Below are 19138 nucleotides of genomic sequence, written 5' to 3' on the forward strand. Positions count from 1 at the left end.
CACACCCCACAATGATACTTAAATGTATTTATTTTCACTTAAGCAGAGTCACATTAAGTCCTGCTTCCTGATTTCATAAAGGCTGTGTGCATCAGCGAAAAGTACTATTATCCAATAGACTGATTTCAATCAAATTTCAAATTTTCTTACAGCCACTATGGTCTTACTGATGTAAATAAGACTATGATCTTATTGATGTCAATAAATATCTGTGTAAATAGAGGTAAAAACGTAAGTACCATTCCTACCCCGCCCCTCCCTTTTTAAGGTACAGGGGAATCCATCTGAACTACCATTCACAATCAGTTTTGGTTTTCCGCCCTACACCAGGCAGAAACTGCTAGTGCAGGGACAATATGGGACCTTGCAGCCATTTGTGCTGAGCAGGCAGCAAAGTCTACAAGCAAGAGCAGCAGCCACGGTAGCCACCTCACTAACCAACCCCAGATGTGGATATCTCCTTTGTTTCTCTCATCTCACGGAGCATACTACCTCCCCATACTCTGACAATACAGCTGCCACACCAAGCGTTCCATAGGTTGTATTAGCATTGCTCTTTCTCAGTTTCAGTACCTGGCCTTCCCTCTTTCCTCTTGCTGATGATTTTTTTTTCAAAATATCAAAGTAATTTCAAATTCTCATTCTGCTTTCCATTGGAACACCCTGTAATTTTTGTTCACATACAAACCTGTAACTCATTTTCATCTACTACAACTAGTTGTGCTGAACAGCTCCTTATTTTCAGTCAAGTGATACCATTAAGCACTCATCATACAAAGATAATACAAGCAACACTGAAGCCTTACACTAATTACAGGTTTTATGAAAATTTTCTCTCTCATTCCCATAGACTCACACCATTTTACAGCAAACTGCACTTGTAAGCCTGCTGTTTTCTTTTCTCTTCCTTTTTTATTACGATACCCAGAAACAAGTAAACTACAAGTTATTTTATGTCCCAGAAGACATTTCATCATGAGCAAAAGCATCCCAGGGGAAGAAGAATCAAATAGTATATACCCAGAAAACAGAAAAATAGAAAACAATAAACAGAAAACACAGAATGTATTTGGATTCATCCCTTCCTCTTTAGTCACTGGTTTCATGAGAGAACCAAACTGCTTTTGCTGGTGAGGTATTCCCATAAGTTAGTAGTAACAGAAGCTGACTGACACTGGGAGGTTACAGCTGTTAGTAATAAAATCTGAAACAAATTTGGAAAAAACGAAGCAAGTGGCTATTTATCATCACTGCAGCCATTACTCAGTTTCCAAAGCACCAGTGATGGAGGTGGGGGGGAACACAACCCAAAAGCTTGTTCTACTGAACCAATGAACTGAATCTTTCAGAACTGCACAAACTACTACAATCAGTGCTGCGTTCAGCACCTGGCAGGCGATTTGCTTGCTTTTCATCTTCCTCTATTAAGACAAGTATACTCATGTGTTCAGTTAGCAGAAGGATTCTCCCCTGAGTTCATTCAGATTTCTTTTCTCCTTTTTAAAGATTAACTTTCTTTAAAACACACAGGCACAAATTAATTCCCCTCTCCAGAGATCACCTCCTTTCACAGGGGCTAGCGATGGAGAGCAGATTACAATGAGAAATACTTTGCGTGAAGCAGACACACTTGTATAGTTCGCTGCATGTAGATGATTTCTAACTGTTCTTGAAGACAGCAGTGGCTCACTCTTGTCCCAGAATGTACACGTGCTATTTTATCAACCAGGTTTGCAATTCTCTGCCACGAGAAGAGACCAGAAACATACAGGAATAGGCGGGCAGAGGCACAGAGTGTACACTGGCATGCTGGAGAGCCCGAGTATGTCGTCCAGAGCCGGCAATCCATCTGCTTTCTCCATCCTTCTGCGCAGACTGTCAGTAGGAGGCAGCATTGACTCTGACAGCAGCAGCTCTGCACAGCAAAGTGGTTGGGAGCTAGCTTCATTCTTCTGTCATTATATAAGCAAGATGACACTGTTCTCTAATCCAGCCAAAGCTGATAAGTACCATCAACCTGTCACTTCCTACATTTCAAATTCTAACATTGCAGCATCAAAGAGTTTTTACATTTCGATTTCTTTTGCTGGCAGCGGTCGGTAGCCTCTCATTCTCCCACGGTGTTCTAATGCAGCATTTGCACACCGGGGTTACTCCCAGCCTGAATAGCAGGTCATCCCCTACTCACTGAGCTCATCTGCAGCCCATGTGCTAGGCAATTTAGATCCAATCAGCCCTTATTTAGCTCAAGAGTAATGAGCAGCATAGTGACACAGACTTAAGCCTGACCCTCAGGACACTGCTCATCAAGCAGTAAAACTGTGACAAAATCATTCATCTTCCACCCGCTGGCAAGAAATAATACTCGCACTCACTGTATTACTTTTTCAAGATATAGAAAAAAAAAGTCCTGAATTTTCATGATGTGAGACATTAATTTGCAGAAAGCTGAATTCCCTTAAACCCCCCTGTTGCTATGAGCTCACCAGGGGGAAATAGGCCTTAGGAGACTGAAATGGAATAAAGAAAATTGCTTCAGCTTTCTGTTCATTTTAAATAAGCCTTAAATCTGACAAGAGATATATATTTCTTCTCTCTTTAGGATATCTTGTAAGGTAACGAAGAAACAATCAAAATTAAGAGATTAGAAGGCTACTTGCATATAATGGTTTTATTGGCAAAAGTATTTCTTTGTTTAACAGCCACAACAAAAAAATACTCCATATGAAAAGCTAGTCTCATACCTTGTGTGAAGAATAAAGAGAAGGAAACAGAGGAAAGTTAATTTGGGAAAAACAGTTTCAAAAGTGAGTTGCATCCATCAGAAAACAAATGTGCACTTTACAGCCTTCAGGGAGCACGTGTTTCTCTAAACAACTGCAGGGTCCCAAGCAGCAGGCTCTCAGGACACCTGGATGATTTGACTCTCTTTTATGGGTGGATTTACTCCTTCACAACAGTAAGTCTTGTACTGCTGTCAGGTAGGCCACAGAAAGCTTATGTGGATTAAATTCTGGTAGATAAAATGGACACAATGGATGAAACACAGAGAAGTGTTTTAACCTGTAGTGCAGGGGACAGAGCTGTGCATCTTCATGATTGATGTCCGAGTAGTAGACTTGAGTTTCTTTAGCTTTGGGTGCCTACCAATGGGCATCAACAATCAGAAGGTCCTTTGACAGCTTCTGTTATTTCAGTTTGGTTTTGAGGTGATTCTAAAATAGAACAGAATTTTTCAGTTGGAAGGGACCTACAATGATCATCTAGTCCAACTGCCTGAGCAGTTCAGGGCTGACCAAAAGGTAAAGCAAATTCTTAAAGACAATGTCCAAATGCCTCAAATACTGACAGGCTTAGTGCACCTCCTAGGAAGCCTGTTCCAGTGTCACACCACCCCCTCAGTAAAGAAATGCTTCCTAATGTCAAGTCTAAACCTTCCCTGGTGCAGCTTTGAACCATTCCCACAGGTCCTGCCACTGGGTATCAGGGACAAGAGCTCAGCATCTCCCTCTACACTTCCCCTTCCTCAGGAAGCTGTAGAGCCGTGAGGTCACCCCTCAGCCTCCTTTTTCCCAAACTAGACAAGCCCAAAGTCCTCAGCTGCTCCTCATGGGACATTCCTTCCAGCCCTGACACCAGATTTGTTGCCCTCCTTCTAAGGCAGATGGTCTATATTAAATCTTAAACACCAATATGAAATTGTTTTTAATCAATTATTCAGCTTTCACATGGCTGCCTACCAATTCAAGAAAACAGACAGTGACAAGTGGAAGTGAATATTCTTGCAAATCTGAACCAATGTTAAATACACACAGGAACTTTCTATAAGCAAAGTATTAGATACACAGTTCCAGTGCACACTATCTCATTTCATTCCTTCGTATAGGAATTCCTTAACAGTTGAACTTGATGATCTCAAAGTTTTTTTCCAAGCTAAACGATTCTATGATTTGATGACAGTAATACTCTCAGAGCAGAGGACACAATCAAAACACATCAGTTTTACCTAGTCATCTTTGAAGATCAGAATACGATGGCCGAAGGTATAAAATATTATTTTAGACAAAAAAAAAAAATCCTGAAAAGAAAACAAACCTCGAATCCCACATAAAGTAGGAAAAATAATTTTTGTTTTAATTACCAGAGCACACTTTAAGGTAACAACTGTAGCTAAGAACACGTCCAGTATTCCACCGAAGATGGTAACAGATTACTTTTAAGGATTTAGTCAGAGCAAACCTCTTAAAATGCTGCTATATTCTAAAGCAGTGCTTGCTTTCCACGCTCTAAAGCATTTGGAGACTAGATTTTCTTTACACTCGTTATACCAGTTTTATTAATGGAATAACTGAACTTAAAACAAAACTAAAAATACTTTAAACCATAGGTTAAGTTAGCACAACAAGGCACACTTGGTCTGCAAGCATAAGATCTGTGTTGCGAAGTCAAAAAGAAAGGACTTCTTTCCTTTTTCCACACACATAAACAAAGTTCATAGCAACTTTTAATGACTCTCTAATGGTCATTCATTAAGCCTGAAAGATCTTAGAGCCAAATTAAGATCTTCTGCAGTGGCTTAGTCACAGAGTTGCCGTGCTTCTGAGAGCGTTACAGCTGGTGATATACCCACAGAACAGGTAAGAGAAGACTCATGCTCTTCCAAACTGTTCTGGATACAGTTTTCAGAAGTTCATGTCAGAAAACACATTTTACAAAGACTAACACTAAAACCCTTGAGGGGAATGGAAAGAAGGAGGGAGGACCTTTCTATTCTCCTGTGAGCTTATCTGCTGACTTACACAGTGACAGAGAGGGGGAGAGAGGCTTCTGTAGGTCTCAGAAATCTTCCCACAGGCTGTTTTGATGGCAAGTATAAGGCAAAAAAAAACCCCAAACCCACAAATGACTATACATTTCCATAGCAAAGATACACTGGATAATCCTTTCCTATCATGATTTCTCTCACAACCTCAAGGCTAGACACACTCTTAACAGACAGAAACATCCATTTCTGCTGTTATCCATGGCCCAATTAATGTAACTTTTAATTAGAGACAGGTTTACCTGATTAGTATTCTTGTAGAGTTTATGAAATTTACGCGCTGAAATACTCAATAACTTTTAATGTCGTTCAATACTGGCAGAAAAGTACAAATGGGCATAAATACTCAAGAACTGTTTTCAAAATAAAATTACCATCTATTATGTTATTAGGTTTGTGGTACTTCTCATTTCTCCTATAGGAATCAGTAGCAAGTCTCCCTGAAACTAAGCAAAGATGTTTGGAGCACAGCAGCGATTTTACACTCGGGCATGTACTTGCATTTTATAACTGCGTAACTCAGTGCTAATACACTACAAAACCAAAATGCCAGGATAGTGATAACGAGAGAAAGCTCATGTCAGAGAAATACCCGATTACAATAAAAGACATTTTAACATGTTTCAAGCTCTTCTTTTAAGAATAACATATTGCAATGCTGGAACCTACTGTTTCCAGGCACTCAGCAGATTTCTGAGTGTGTCCATTTTTACAGCGTGTTCTGTCAAATCCATTGAATGCCTGTATTTTTATTAACCTAGGATTTCTTTTTGTGTCATGAGGCACTCAGATGTGATAGGTAGTGCTAGAGATGCGGAACAAATGAAAGCACACACAGGCAAGCATCCTGCATTTCCCTTTCATTAAATAAGAAAAAAAAAATCAGAATTCTAAAACACTGCTTAAAAACAGAATGAAAAGGAAAAATATGTATCTGAGCTAGAAGCTGAATGCTACAAGTAAACATAGGAAGGAAATACTTTGCCTTTTTATTTTGGGAATTTTCTTGATTATATACTGTTTATTTTATATATGTTTTTTAAAAGGACTGTATCAAAATACAATCTTACACTTCATACTGAATCTCATTATGAAGATCAAATACTTGGAAGTGCCAGCAAGTAGCATCTTGTTTCCAATTATCCATTCACCACATATCAAGAACTGATAAAAATGAGTTCTCCTGCCAAGTCATAGTTCTATTTAAAATATACAGACACCAAAATAATCATAATGGTAATAATAATAAAAAAGGTGGTTAAAAAAGCTTATTTAAAACAGTCTAAGCATAGGTAAATACAACAATCAAACGCTACCAGTACTTTTTCTAGCAGACAAGAAAACCATAGGAAAAAATCGGAAAGAGTTATTTTGAAACACAGTAGTGTAAAAATGGTGAAGGTGGGGGTCTCCTTTCAGATGCCTTTTAAGAAAAAAGAAAGGAAGAAAACAAGCGCACTTTCAAAACCTTGGTATGCCAAGTTTTAGCCCAGAGCAAGCTTTCACTGCTATGCTACAAACCCTTGAAAATAAAGGTTTATAATGGAAATGCTGATAGACCCTTAACCATAGCAGCATGAATAGCTATAATTAAAGAAGAGCTTTTGGCTACACCTCACTGCAAACGAAAAAGATTGCCATTTCTACAATGTTCTCAAAGAAAAGCAACTGGGAAACCTGGAATGCAATTCTAGCAATCCAAGATATGTTAAAGGGGACTGCTAAAACTATTTGACATTTTAAGCTTTCAATACTGAGGCATTTAGTTAATGTTACCAAGTCAGTATTTTCATAATGCTACTTAATCAGCAATAAAGAATGCTCCTGTGAGCCATCATCTGGGGTTAGCAGAAAGTGGCATAAGAAGTTATTATTTCCTAACAGCCTAGAGGGAGCTGCTTCGCTCTTTAATCAGTGATCTCACTTCCTTCCTACCTGTAAATTCCCTGTCATACAGTTATAAAATTATTAGAGTGCAGTGTACAGAAAAATTACATTTATGAAAGGCCTGCTATCTTATATATGCATGGATTTTAAAAACAGGAGAGAGATCGGCATTAAACCATTTCATCCTTTTCTGAGTTTGCAGACAGACCAAGGCTTAATCAGTCTAGTTAAGGCAATAATAATTTAACATCTGCTTGGCCCAAAGCCATCCAGATTTTTTGCACCCAGAAAGTGGTTTTAGCGTTGTTTTACTTGTATGGCTACAGAGGAGAGAGAACCAGTAACATTCTCCTGTTCCACGCAAGCTGATGATCAAAGCATTTTATAACTGTTAAGGAATTAAGCTTCTCTGCAGATGGAATAAACAGGAAGGTAACAGTAACCAAATGTATAAATACAAAAGCTGATATAACTGTTAAAAACAAGGCTGTAATAATCTCTTTCATACCAATTAGTATTTGAGCCTGTTGGTAATTCACATATGTCAGCAGACCTGCTTTTTGTAAGAAGAGGTATGAATATCGCCCTGTACCTTGTCTGTGATGACCTGAGAAGTCTGTAATGAACTTCTATGTCCTCCTTGTTATGAGATGATCACATAACCCCCAGGTTCTGGAAAGCTTTAAAATAATGCCAACTTATGAAATAGGCAACTTTTTCACCAGTCTCAAATTTCTCCCCATTTCATCTTTAAAAATAACACAATAAATGCTGTGTATTAGCTAATGGAGAAAATATCAGTATTTTTGAAGTCTCCAATTTATTCCAGTAAATACATTCAGTTGCAGTGAAATAATAAATAATAAATCAACTAAACTTAGTTTCACGCTTCATCTTTTTTCAAAAGACTGCCTGAAAAACAGTTGTCTTTGGATCTATAAGCTATTGACAGCTGCAGTCAAACTACTAGACAATAACAAAGAACCTAGTTAAAGAGAGATCTTGCATATAAGCCTCACTATTCCTATTATGCACTCTTCCACAGTTCTTTCCACATATATCAGCCTTGTACACATTTGAAGTAATGGCAGATCAATAGCCGCCTCTTAATATCTTATTAAAAAAAAAGCAGTTCGGGCTTCAAACTGGAGGACTACTTCTCAAAGGCATCAGTAGACAAAAATATGCTTATTGAAGGGCACTGTGGATGTTGAAAACTGAACTAGTACATCAAAGCAAAACTGCTTTAAAGTGGTAAAATATGATTTCCTTCTTTCCTATCGAACCCCAGACAAGTATTTAAATCTCTATAACTGTTATATTTGATTGCAACCTTGGTGAAAGAGGAAAAAATAGAATGAAGAGTCTGAAAAATAGATTGGATTCACTGAACAAAACAAAAAAAGCCAAAAACTCCAAACATAAAACTCCCCTCCCCTAACTTAAGTAATTCAGTACAGATAAAAATTTTGAAATTTCCTGTGCCAAAAGAAAGATGGTATTGTCTGAAAGGTGGCAACTGGATGACTTTCTACAGAGTCATTAATTCATAACAAAATATCAGGGATGTCAAACTTAATATCCTAAAATGGTAAGGAAACATTTCCAAGATTCTAAATGCAGTGAGATATTAGTGGATTTTGAAATTCAACATATTCACAGTCCTCTGGAGATTTCTCTTTCCTTTTACTCTATTTCAGTAAGAAATTAATATGAACTACAGTTTAACCCTAAAACACAAAACCAACATGCCAGTCTACATCCACAATTTAACTAAATAACTTACCGCAGTCTGGCTAGAACAACCTGAAGAAAATTTAGGACCATACTCAGTTCAGATCCTCGACAAGCAGGCAGTAGCATAGTAAAGCCATCATTTAGCAACTTTTCCTCAGAAAGGCTCAAGTAGCAGCTGGTCTCAAACACTTCTTGGACACCATCAACGTAGGTTGAAAGCAGAGTCCAGAGATTTTGTTTCTGTGCGTAGTCATTTTTGGTTACTAAAAACGCCTTTGCCTTCTCACGGAAAGCATTTGAGAGTTTCTCAGCTAGAACACTAATGTCCATGTTCTTCTCCACATAAATTAAAAGGAAAGCAAAATGACCTCTCCAGATGAGAGCTCTCTGAGACACAGTGATGGAGGACGGAGTCATGAAATCCAAAAGATCCAACACTCGACTCACTATATCTTCTGTCTCTGCAACAATTGCCAGCATGAGGAACAGGTTAAAGAAGTTCTGCAGCCCTACCTCTGTCAGCTCCTGCATTCTTCTCCGATGGAACTTGGAATAAATTCTACATTAAAAAAAAACAAACAAAACACCCCAGTTAAGGTACTTAAAGTATGGAATTTTCTATCTGCTTGATAGACCAAAGTTGTATTTTCATGCCTTTGGTTTACAGTTATTCTCTTCCAATAACCCTTAAATGTAAAATACTTTCTTTTCCCTCCCCTCTTCTACTCTTTTGGCTACTGGAACAAACGTGCTATTTCACTTTCTGCTCTTAATACAAGGTACCCATTAAGAGTTTTCAACCACCGGTACAGCCTAACCTTTCTCCCTTATCCAAAAGCTAGTACAAAGTTGAGGAAAGTGTTATGAGCAGACTCTCTACTTTGTCTGTGATAGGTGTCCTCCATACCATGCCTTCGCATCAATCAAATTTAGCCCATGAGGGGTGCCAGGAAAGGAAGTTGCCAATGGCACCTCTTTGCAACAGCAAACAATTCCTGTACCCCAACTTCTTCCCTACAATCTCCCATATTTACATGTGGCACAAATAAGATTCTAAAAAAAGAAAAAAGGACCAAGTGACCCTCCTTCCTTTAGCTATTGATTTCTGTTCTTCACATTATCTGCCACAGGTGCTGTGATCAAAGGCTCACCTACCTAACCACCACAGTAGTAAAAGAGAGGGGAAGATTTCTGATGGCAAACTCCTTTTCTCCATAGTGCTTTGCTAAAATCTGCACCAACCTGTATCGCACACCTACTGTATGGACTGCAGACTGCAAGTTTGGAAGAAAACAGGAAAGCCGAGGCATTTGGGAGAGAAACCTCTCTGCAGCAGGAAGATGTTAAGAAACTTTAAGCCGCATTGCTTGTATGACAGTGCTCAAGTCATATGTAGCTGATGGCGAGAAGCGTTGCTACTTTGCTACTTTATAGTCGTTGACAAAAAGCAGAAGGCTTTACATAGGTGTCTTTTCTGTGACCTTTGCTCAGATCTGGAGTTTTAGATAAATGTCACCATTCCTATAACACAGGAGTAAGATGAAAATGGCTTGCTGAACTTTTTGATTTGTATGTTTAAAACCTTGGGTATATCCTTCACCTTTAATTTAAAGTAGGTTCAACATACAGTAGTTAAACATCCATAAATGCTGCTTTCCTATTCTGTCACCTGGAAAAATAGTTGGAAATGGTGCTGAGGTTATCAAATCTAGCCACCAAAAATTACAGCAAATCCAATTAATGTTGTTTAGTAGTAAATTACTACTGACAGGCATTTACGTTCTTCATGCATCAATTAATGCTTGGTTAGCTGCTGAACACAGAGTTCATCCCAAAATCATAGCTGTAGGCTGTTAAATTTTGCTACTTGTGTAATTGATTTATTCAAGGTAGAAATGATGAATACTGTTGAGCAGAGTGACACAGTGTGTGTTGTGTATTATTGCTCCCCCTCTTAAATTAGGGAAAGTAACAAGCTATAATAGCACAAAAATGTAAGTATAATTTGTTTTCAGTAAAAACAGAGCAGCCTAATTAAAATTACTTAATACATTTTTAATTAATTTTATTAGTACTTAATAAAATTTTTTTTAAATCAAATAAAAACCCCAAAACAAAACTAATTCTAAGTCTTCTATATCCAATAAATTTTTAAAAGTTAGCACTTTTAAGGCTCAGTACAATCTCATTACTATAATAAAAGTTTTAAGAATTCAGTAAGCATCTAAAACATCAGGATTTTGCTTTAGAGCATATATATTTTATGGTTTTTATATAATGACTGACCATATGTCTTAATTAGTATGTTTCCAAATTACATGAAAAATTAAAACCCTCACAAAAAAAAATATTGTGAGAAATTTTGGAAACCATAAAAAAGAAAAATGTAAATATAAATGAAATTGCAGGCCTAGCAAGAGCCAGTCTGCATGTTTTTGGACAACACAGATTACATGCAGCTCAAACAGAATTTCTGTGCTTTAATTACGTTACCTGTCTGGCAATAGGGTTGTATCACTGCATAGGTTGCCAGTATACCAAATTCCTGGCATGTGGGATGAAGTAAATCATCACAGGGGCTATGGATGCCAAGGTGATTCTTGGACCCAGCTCTTGGACCCTGTCTCAGCTGGCAACAGAAACTTCAGGCAACAACTGCTTTCTTTAAATTATGAATCACCCTGGATCCCTCATCCCATTTACTTTCTCATGAGCACAGTACCCCTTTCCCCACCCTGCTTTGGTATGTGGCTAGAAGGGCCATGCTATCTGACTGACCGGACCTCTTACAACATGAGACAAACTAAATAGCAGCCATACCGTCCTTTAATTTGTTTCCAAGGATGCATGCCACTGTTCTCTGCTTCCTTCATCATCTGTGCCAAAATGCTGAGAAAAATGAAGTAACTGTTGCTGGACTTGTACAGGGCAGGGATCTGCTGTTCACAACAGCACCTTTTCACCAACTCAAGCATTGACAAAGACGTTTTACTAATATTTGCCAGATCCTTCAGACCAAGCCAAGGAACAGTAAAGCAACTGTTCTAAAAGAATAAATAAAACCAGAGAAGATTATAAGTAACAATAAATCCTAATATTCCAAAGGCAGTAAGATACAATCCTTCACACAAACAAAAGGGTATGCTCCCACCACCACTGAAAAAACAATAATGAGGAGTGCAAATGTGCAAAGTGTTTTTACAAGATCTTAAAATCCATAGTCCTGATGAAAAATAAGACTAAAAATATGTTATAATTAATTCTATTGTGACATAATATAACAGACCATAACATATATTTAAACGTGATTTCTTAAATATAAATACAGCTAATTTAGGGATACTGCCATTGACTAGTCAGTTTTACAAAATTTTAGCAATGAAGCCTGGCTAGAGAAGAATCAGAATTAATTGCTAAAATTCAAGGACCGTCCACAAGTAATTCTACATTTTTATATATTCATCTACTTACCAGGTTCTTGCTGTAATAATCCCAGAGTATGGTGACAATAGATAGGTTCAAGTCCCAGAAACTACACAAAGTCAAACAGCACTGAAGATGCATTCGTAAATGTTCCTCTAACACACCAGTCTTGAAAAGGGAATAAGTAGTTTATTGTAGGAGGGGAGCATCACCTTGTTTACACATAAACTCAATACTACCAGAATATTAAGAATAATTTCCTAATTTTTTTAATGATACAATGTTGGGTAAATGCATCTGCTAATATGAGCAATGAACTAGAAGATAAAAGCTGACAACTGCATCCTGCAACCCAGCCAATATTATAGTTCATCATGTGCCATTTCAGGCGCTCACCTTAAGAAAACTGCCAACTCAATACTGTGAGCCTAACTTGAACCATGACTGCTTGGTACAGAACCTCACAAAACAGTAAACGGGACAGCAGGTATACTGAATGCATGAGTCAGCTGCACACCTCAGCCCTCCTGTCATGCAGGTTCAAAGGAAAGCTCATTCACCACCGAGACAGAGGGAAGGTGCAACTTTCTGAGACCTCATCTTTCTAATATTCCAAACAGGAAGATTTTTTCTTTCTGATCATGTTCCTTCTCAAACTTGTGCAGCATGGCTATACTGCTAACTTCCCAGACAACTCTATATCAAGGGCAAATAAGTCTCTGAACAGTGGAGTAATAATAATAATAAAAAAAAGACAAAAAATGTCCCACACAATTTTCATATTCACCAGTTCCAAATTTTGCACACAAAAAGAAGGCGCCTCATAGGAACAAAAATAGGAAATGCCAAATGTGAACACAGTGATGCATCCAGGCTGTAATTGTGGGATACTGAGAGTGGCATTCCCCTCATCCAGCATTTGATGTCAGCAAAACTGGACTTGCGTCAGAGCTAGGATATTATGAGCTCCATGCTCAGACTGAAATCAATGTGTTTAATCCAGTCTATTTTAGACATCTACTTTAGGATGAGAAGTATAGGACGATAGACCCTGGAAGGTCTTTGTTGTCTCCACTGACTATAAAAGTGGTTTAGTGGACCAGCTTGTGTGTAGTTGTCTTAAAGAAAGACTTTTATACATGTAAGTAACATCTCTGGGATACTAGTGAACTTGTTCTGTGACAAGAGAAACCCCTGACCTAGCTTTCAAATACATTTAAACATTATACAGGCCTGGAATTTCTAACAGCATAAAATAAGCTAAAAAGGAATAATAAGGGTAAGAAAAATAAAGAAGATACAGGGTGAGTTTTATGACGCAAAATCATAGCCCCAGGAAGAGAAAAAAAAGGAAACTATGCCTCAGATAAATACTGGGAAGATAAATATTATCCCTTCCAGTTCCAATTACAGTGCTAGGTTCTGAATTATGTCCCAAGCTCAACCAGCTCAGAAAATGCTTAAATTAAAAAAAAAAAAAAAAAAAAATCACCGATACCAGCTGATGGGAAAAGATAGCATTAGGTTTTATTGGGTTTGTTTTGTTTGTTTGGGGGTTAGTTTGTTTGTTGCTGCTGCTACTGCAAGAACAGGACTACTGCTCTTACCCACAACGCTGCTTCGGACGGCTTATTATGCTTTAGAGTTGATTATTTTTCCTGTTTTCAGTACTACACAAAGGAGTTGCATAACTCATTAACTTATCTCTACCTGGCTCTACATTCATGTGGAAAACATTATTTGCTACACTTTATCAGAAAATTGTAAACAATTATACCAATCATCTACAATAACTTCTAATCATGTCTGCTTTCTCTTCTCATGAACAGTTAATGTACAGCATATGGCTTCTAAAGTGGTGCATTTCTAGAACAACTTGAAAATTAAAAAGGCATTTTCAGTCGTCCTAGAAAATTATATATTCAAGACATTATGTATAACAACATGCAAAACCCACTGAAATAGAAACTCTTCAAGAGAGACTCATTAAAAAATGTACAGAACAATAGTTCAAACACAATAAAAATGCCTATAAATGAAAGGTGCTCCTCAAATATTGGTTTTATATATGACATAACTATTAAATCAGTAGTCTTCCCAAAATAAACTTATAAAAAAAAAACAACACAAGGGACAGAACCGCAGCCATTTTCAACAACTACTATTTTTTATGAATATGAGCAAGAGTGTTGATACAAAACAAAAAACTGCAGCTGAATATATCTATTTGTCTAGAGAGATCTATGCAGTGATGAAAGATGTAAAAAAAAAAAAAGCCAAACCCAAAGCATGCTTAAGGGCCTAATTCAAAAACAATGCTCCAGTTAAATTAATTCACCAATAAACACGGTACTGCGAGCAGCTTCAAATTTCAACCAGTATCTATCCAACAATAGTTTTAGAACAGTTTCCGAAACCCAGATAGTACTGAAGGCTTTATCTCAAATTTAATATGAAAGAGTTCTCCAGACTTCAAATACCCTGGGATTAATGGATTCTCTCATTGCTCTGCAATGGTCTCTTGCACTGCTGGAAATACTATCAGAACTCTTGAGGTAGTCAGCTTTTAATTTATCGCAGAAGGGAGGAACACCAGATACTATCAAAATTATAGTACTATCTAAACACAACATTTTTCTCTTATGACCTCCTACTGCAGTAACAAAATTGGTTTCCTAGAACTCCAACAATACTTCTGTATCTCTTTTAGAGTAGAATTAAACAAAAAATATAGTGAAAGTATAAAATTGTGGCAGTCATTAAACAACGTGAAACATTTATTTTCTAAAATGAGAGTAGGAGCTAATAAGACAGACTGCTATTAGTTCTTATAAACAAAAATGCTTTTGATGCTCACTTACAATAAAACTTTGTAAACACAAACACATCTTACACTGACAATCCATAAATTTAGTCAGTTTGGTGTTGCCTAATATACAAATATTTTATTCCTAGCACAACAATTTTCATTTTGCAATACAACTAGAATTGTAAACCAGCTCTACTTTTGTCATTAACCCAGTAACAGAAATCCCAAATTACAACAGAAGTGGGGAATACCTCATGTAACTAGTTTCCCCCAAAATGCCCTTTTTTGTGACACAGACGGGATATCTTTCACACAAGCAATTGTCTTCAACTCTATCCATCAAGAATTATAAAAAAAGAGAGCAGTTCTGGCTGAGAAACTTACCAGTCTGTCAACTGAAGCTGAAAGGATATATCCAAGGAAGCAGCACTCTACACATGCCCTCCTGTCTTTATTTACAGCTCACAAATAAAGAGTATTTTTGATTCCTATCTCCATTGGCTCCCTAACCTAACAGCATGTTCACATTTATTCCTTGCTCAGAAGCAGGCTGACTGTAACCTTATAAAGAAGGAGTTCCTACCTGGAGACTGGGCACTGCAGCACCCCTCTGCCACTTTCACTTGGACATGGGACACCTTCCTCAGAAGTCTTTATCACCCCCAAAATTAGGCATACGCTAGATGAAGGTGGATCAGGCTCTCCGCCCCCCACAAGGGCTGCCCTCTGTGTGCTGAGGGTCACTAAACTCAACAGTTTTACCGAAACCACCAAAATGCTGCAAGTTTAACACTGGTTAGTCATTTTTGCATCCCAATACTTAGCCATCCTAAGGATGTTTAAGTTAACTCCAGCTTCTGCTGATTCATCAAAGGTGACCATTCTTTTCTCTGCTTTCATGATCCTCCCCTACCCTCAAAATCCGTGTCTGCACAGTGCCTATTTAATCATCTTTTCACAACACAGAAATTGAAGCTCACATGAAGAAAAGTTAACAGTTACTGGTAGGAGAGAGACTATCAATTTACCTTATAAATGTATGATCTGATGGACATCTGTATGATGAGATGGACATACCTACTGGTAAAAGAATCTCCTTCCTAGACACTGTCAAGATGGCCAGTGGGCAGGGATAGAAGTGGGATGCATTTTCTAATAGAAGTACCTATATCCACTCATGCATGCACATAAGCTCTCCAAGGAGCATTTCCTACTAGCAGGTAAATCCATAATGCAAGAAAAAATAATGAACAAATTAAAAATAAAAAGGAAATAAACTAGATTGGTTTTAGACAGTTGGAAATAGTTGCAAACATACCCTTGGCAAATGAGGTTTTATTTCAATTTCAACAGTGGTGACCTTTGGAAATTAAAACAGGTAACGTGCCTCATGTTACTGCATCATAATTGACTCATTCAAATCTTCTGAACCTGGCCATCTAGCTGCCTTTCTAAACTGTCTACAGCTCAACACTTGGTTAACAGAAGCATCAAAAAGCTGTGTATTTCATGTATATTCAGAGTAATCCTTCTTCAAAACAATAAACAGTCACAAGAAAAGACCAATATTTTGAAGAAAAATGTTAACCACAAGTGTCCTCTTACTGTTTCTAAGGTTGCTGACATACAGAAGATGCAACATAAGAAGGTGGCTAATAATAATACAGTTTTTATGCTTCTTATCTAAATCTCTTGTTTATCTCACAAAATAGTAAGTACTCAATAAGTGATGTCATCACTGTAGTTTTAATGTACATGCACAGTGTGTGTATTCAGTTATACATTCTGAATTAATTCAAGGAGCTGACCTTTTAAGCTGAAAAACTATATAAGCAAATGTTAGTTTATGTATAGCATGATGTTTCAACTTTTTAATACCCTGTTGTTTCAACTACCCTATCAACTACAATATCTTTTTGTAAAAGCTGTAGTTGTAACAATCATTGTTCCATACTCCAGCTTCAACCACAGCTGTTGGCTACTGCATGAGCAAGGCAGCAATAATAATAAAAAAAAACCTGATTCCTCTTCTGCTTTCAACAACAGAACTTTGCAGGACTTTTTTTTTTTTATTTCATCCAAGACCAAATAAAAAATATGTTTATTCTTGTCTTAAGCATACACAAATTACAGAAATTTTTATAGGTGTTGCTAATACAGCATTTGCAATTTGTACCATGCAACTTGAGAAAAAAATTATAGAGCTGCAACGTAACATATTTAAAAACATGATGAACAGCATATTTAAAATCATTTTAAAAGGAGAGCAATTCTGACCTCTGGGCCATGAAGCACTGCATTAACAGTTCTGCAGAAAGAAAAAATGATAAGGTATGAAATGAATGCTCAGAAACTAGAACCTTATCAGTAAGAGTTTGATTCAAGCCTGTAAGACAAATTGCTCAGCAAGGCAAGTCACCTTCCCGCTGTGATGAGGATATAGCTGGATTTTCAATGTAACTGACTATCTCCCCCTCATCATGTCTCCTCAACTTGATATCCTCAAATTCAGTATCTGGTTTACATTTTCTAAGCATCCAGTTCTTATTCTGAATACATCTTGTCTGAGTAGCCATATACCCACCCTTCCAGGATAATTATCTTTCTCCTTTATCTGACAATTTAGCATAAAGCACAACCACTTTAAAGCAAGAGTAACTGCTAACAAGGAGAGAACGTATACTGCCGTAGTTCAGCTACATCAAGGATGTTCATTTACTTGTGATAAAAACACTAGAATTCCAAAAACATTTAGATGGACTTTGTTTCATGCACTGTCTTTTCCTGAAAGCATCCCTGACACTTTCCTTGTTCATTATTTCTTCCTTTTACACACTTACTTGAGCATCAATGGATTTTTTAAGGAGTTCTTCCACAAATTTCCAATTGGATTCCTTCTGTTTCTGAAAAACAATGATTATCAGCATGAAATAGCATTTGTATTCCTCACAGGAATCATTACGTAATAACATGAAAATAAGCAGACAAGCAATTTCCAGATATACGGCATTTCATGACGGTATACTGTAGTCATCACTGAAAACAGCTTTTTTGTTTTATGAATGTAATTGCTATCTGTCCTAAAACTTAGGCCTCCAATACAAATAAAGAGCTGAAAATAAAGAGTATGCCATTTAAACTGCTTTGGCTTATTTGCACTCCCAACCTTCAATTTTAGTAAAGCAGCAAAATATTCAGGCATTTTTGCAGTATGTCTTACAATTTTTCTTTAACATTCTGTAAAAGGAAGATACAAGGGGTAAGAAGAAGGAAAAGGTACAATCTCACCTTTTCTTTGTTTTTTCATTTTAAATCAAAAATACACTTCTAACTCATTTTTCCCAGGCCAAACATTAAGGCTTGTTTTGGCCAATTCAGTAAGGAGCTGGCCAGATATTAATGGCCTGTATAGCTAGGAAAAAACACAGGATATGTCAATAATGAGTAAAACCCAGGAAGTACATAATCAGCATTCCCAGACAGTTCTAGCTAGCATTTACGTCAGATTTTTGACTGCTGTATCTTATTTTATTAATGTTATGTGAAGACCTACACATTGACATGTTCCTACTGCAGACTCCAAGTAAAGCTAATCAACTGCTCAAAAGCCAGATTTATCAGATGAGTAGGTATTCCAGAGTCATGCTAAATGGCTATGAGACCTCTGAATGTCTGAATCAGTCTGCTTGGAACATGCTTTTAGCACTCCCATAGTCCAAGGACACACGATTTATACAGAAGTTGTTTATAGCCAAAGTTCCAGCTCGTCTGCAGTATACAGATCACCTTATAAGATCCTGGAGTAATCTGGAACAAACTTCTAATATCAAGTAGAACTGGACTACAAGAGCACATCCAGGTTCAGGCCAAACTCAGGCAAGAATGACAACAACCACTTGCTGCACATTATTTTTTTTTTTTTGAAGCCTCAATTTTTTCTATCTTTTAACAGATTTTTTTCATTCATATCCCGCTAAATTTACATCCTAACTGCATTCCCTGCTACCCTGGCAATATGTCATGGCAACTGTTTGCAACCCATTGTCGTCAGAGAATATGTAGAATCTACAGCTCTTACTCCAAACCTGCTGGCTTACAACAACATCCCTCCACCCCCAGAGAGTCTAAAATCAACAGAACCTGGACACGTTACAGTGCATAGTGCACCTTACATGCAAGTGCTGCTAAAACCAAAAACTTAAGCTGAGACCCTCTGGGTTCACAGGAAGAATCTTTTACAAGGACTAACAGCTGACTACCCGGAAGAGCCATATGAGGCTTCTCAGCTGGAAGTCCACATTTGCATATCTCGCCACATAGTCATTTCAGCTTATTCTATTAAAAGGCAAGAATTCTTAGCCCCAAGTAACTCTGCCTATATTTCCCTAGCCCAAAGTATATTGAAATTGACCCCTGCAATGTTCAGAAGTAGCAAATTTTCTCATCAGGTCCTATTTGGT

The 19138-nt window shown here is 37.4% G+C and overlaps 1 protein-coding gene across 3 annotated transcripts in view; it reads right to left on the bottom strand.

The window, feature by feature from the left end:
• MMS22L (MMS22 like, DNA repair protein) overlaps positions 1-19138 on the bottom strand; it is a 93308-nt gene that overhangs the window by 51545 nt on the left and 22625 nt on the right. For all 3 annotated transcript variants that reach the window (XM_055810669.1, XM_055810671.1, XM_055810670.1), the window contains exons 11-14: positions 17519-17581; positions 11918-12037; positions 11267-11490; positions 8496-9005 (exon numbers count right to left, since the gene is read on the bottom strand). In XM_055810669.1, the coding sequence (XP_055666644.1) occupies positions 8496-9005; positions 11267-11490; positions 11918-12037; positions 17519-17581 (917 nt within the window). The remainder of the gene's footprint in view (positions 1-8495; positions 9006-11266; positions 11491-11917; positions 12038-17518; positions 17582-19138) is intronic.

The sequence above is a fragment of the Falco peregrinus genome, chromosome 7 (genome assembly GCF_023634155.1).
Source record: "Falco peregrinus isolate bFalPer1 chromosome 7, bFalPer1.pri, whole genome shotgun sequence".
Classification (NCBI taxonomy): domain Eukaryota; kingdom Metazoa; phylum Chordata; class Aves; order Falconiformes; family Falconidae; genus Falco; species Falco peregrinus.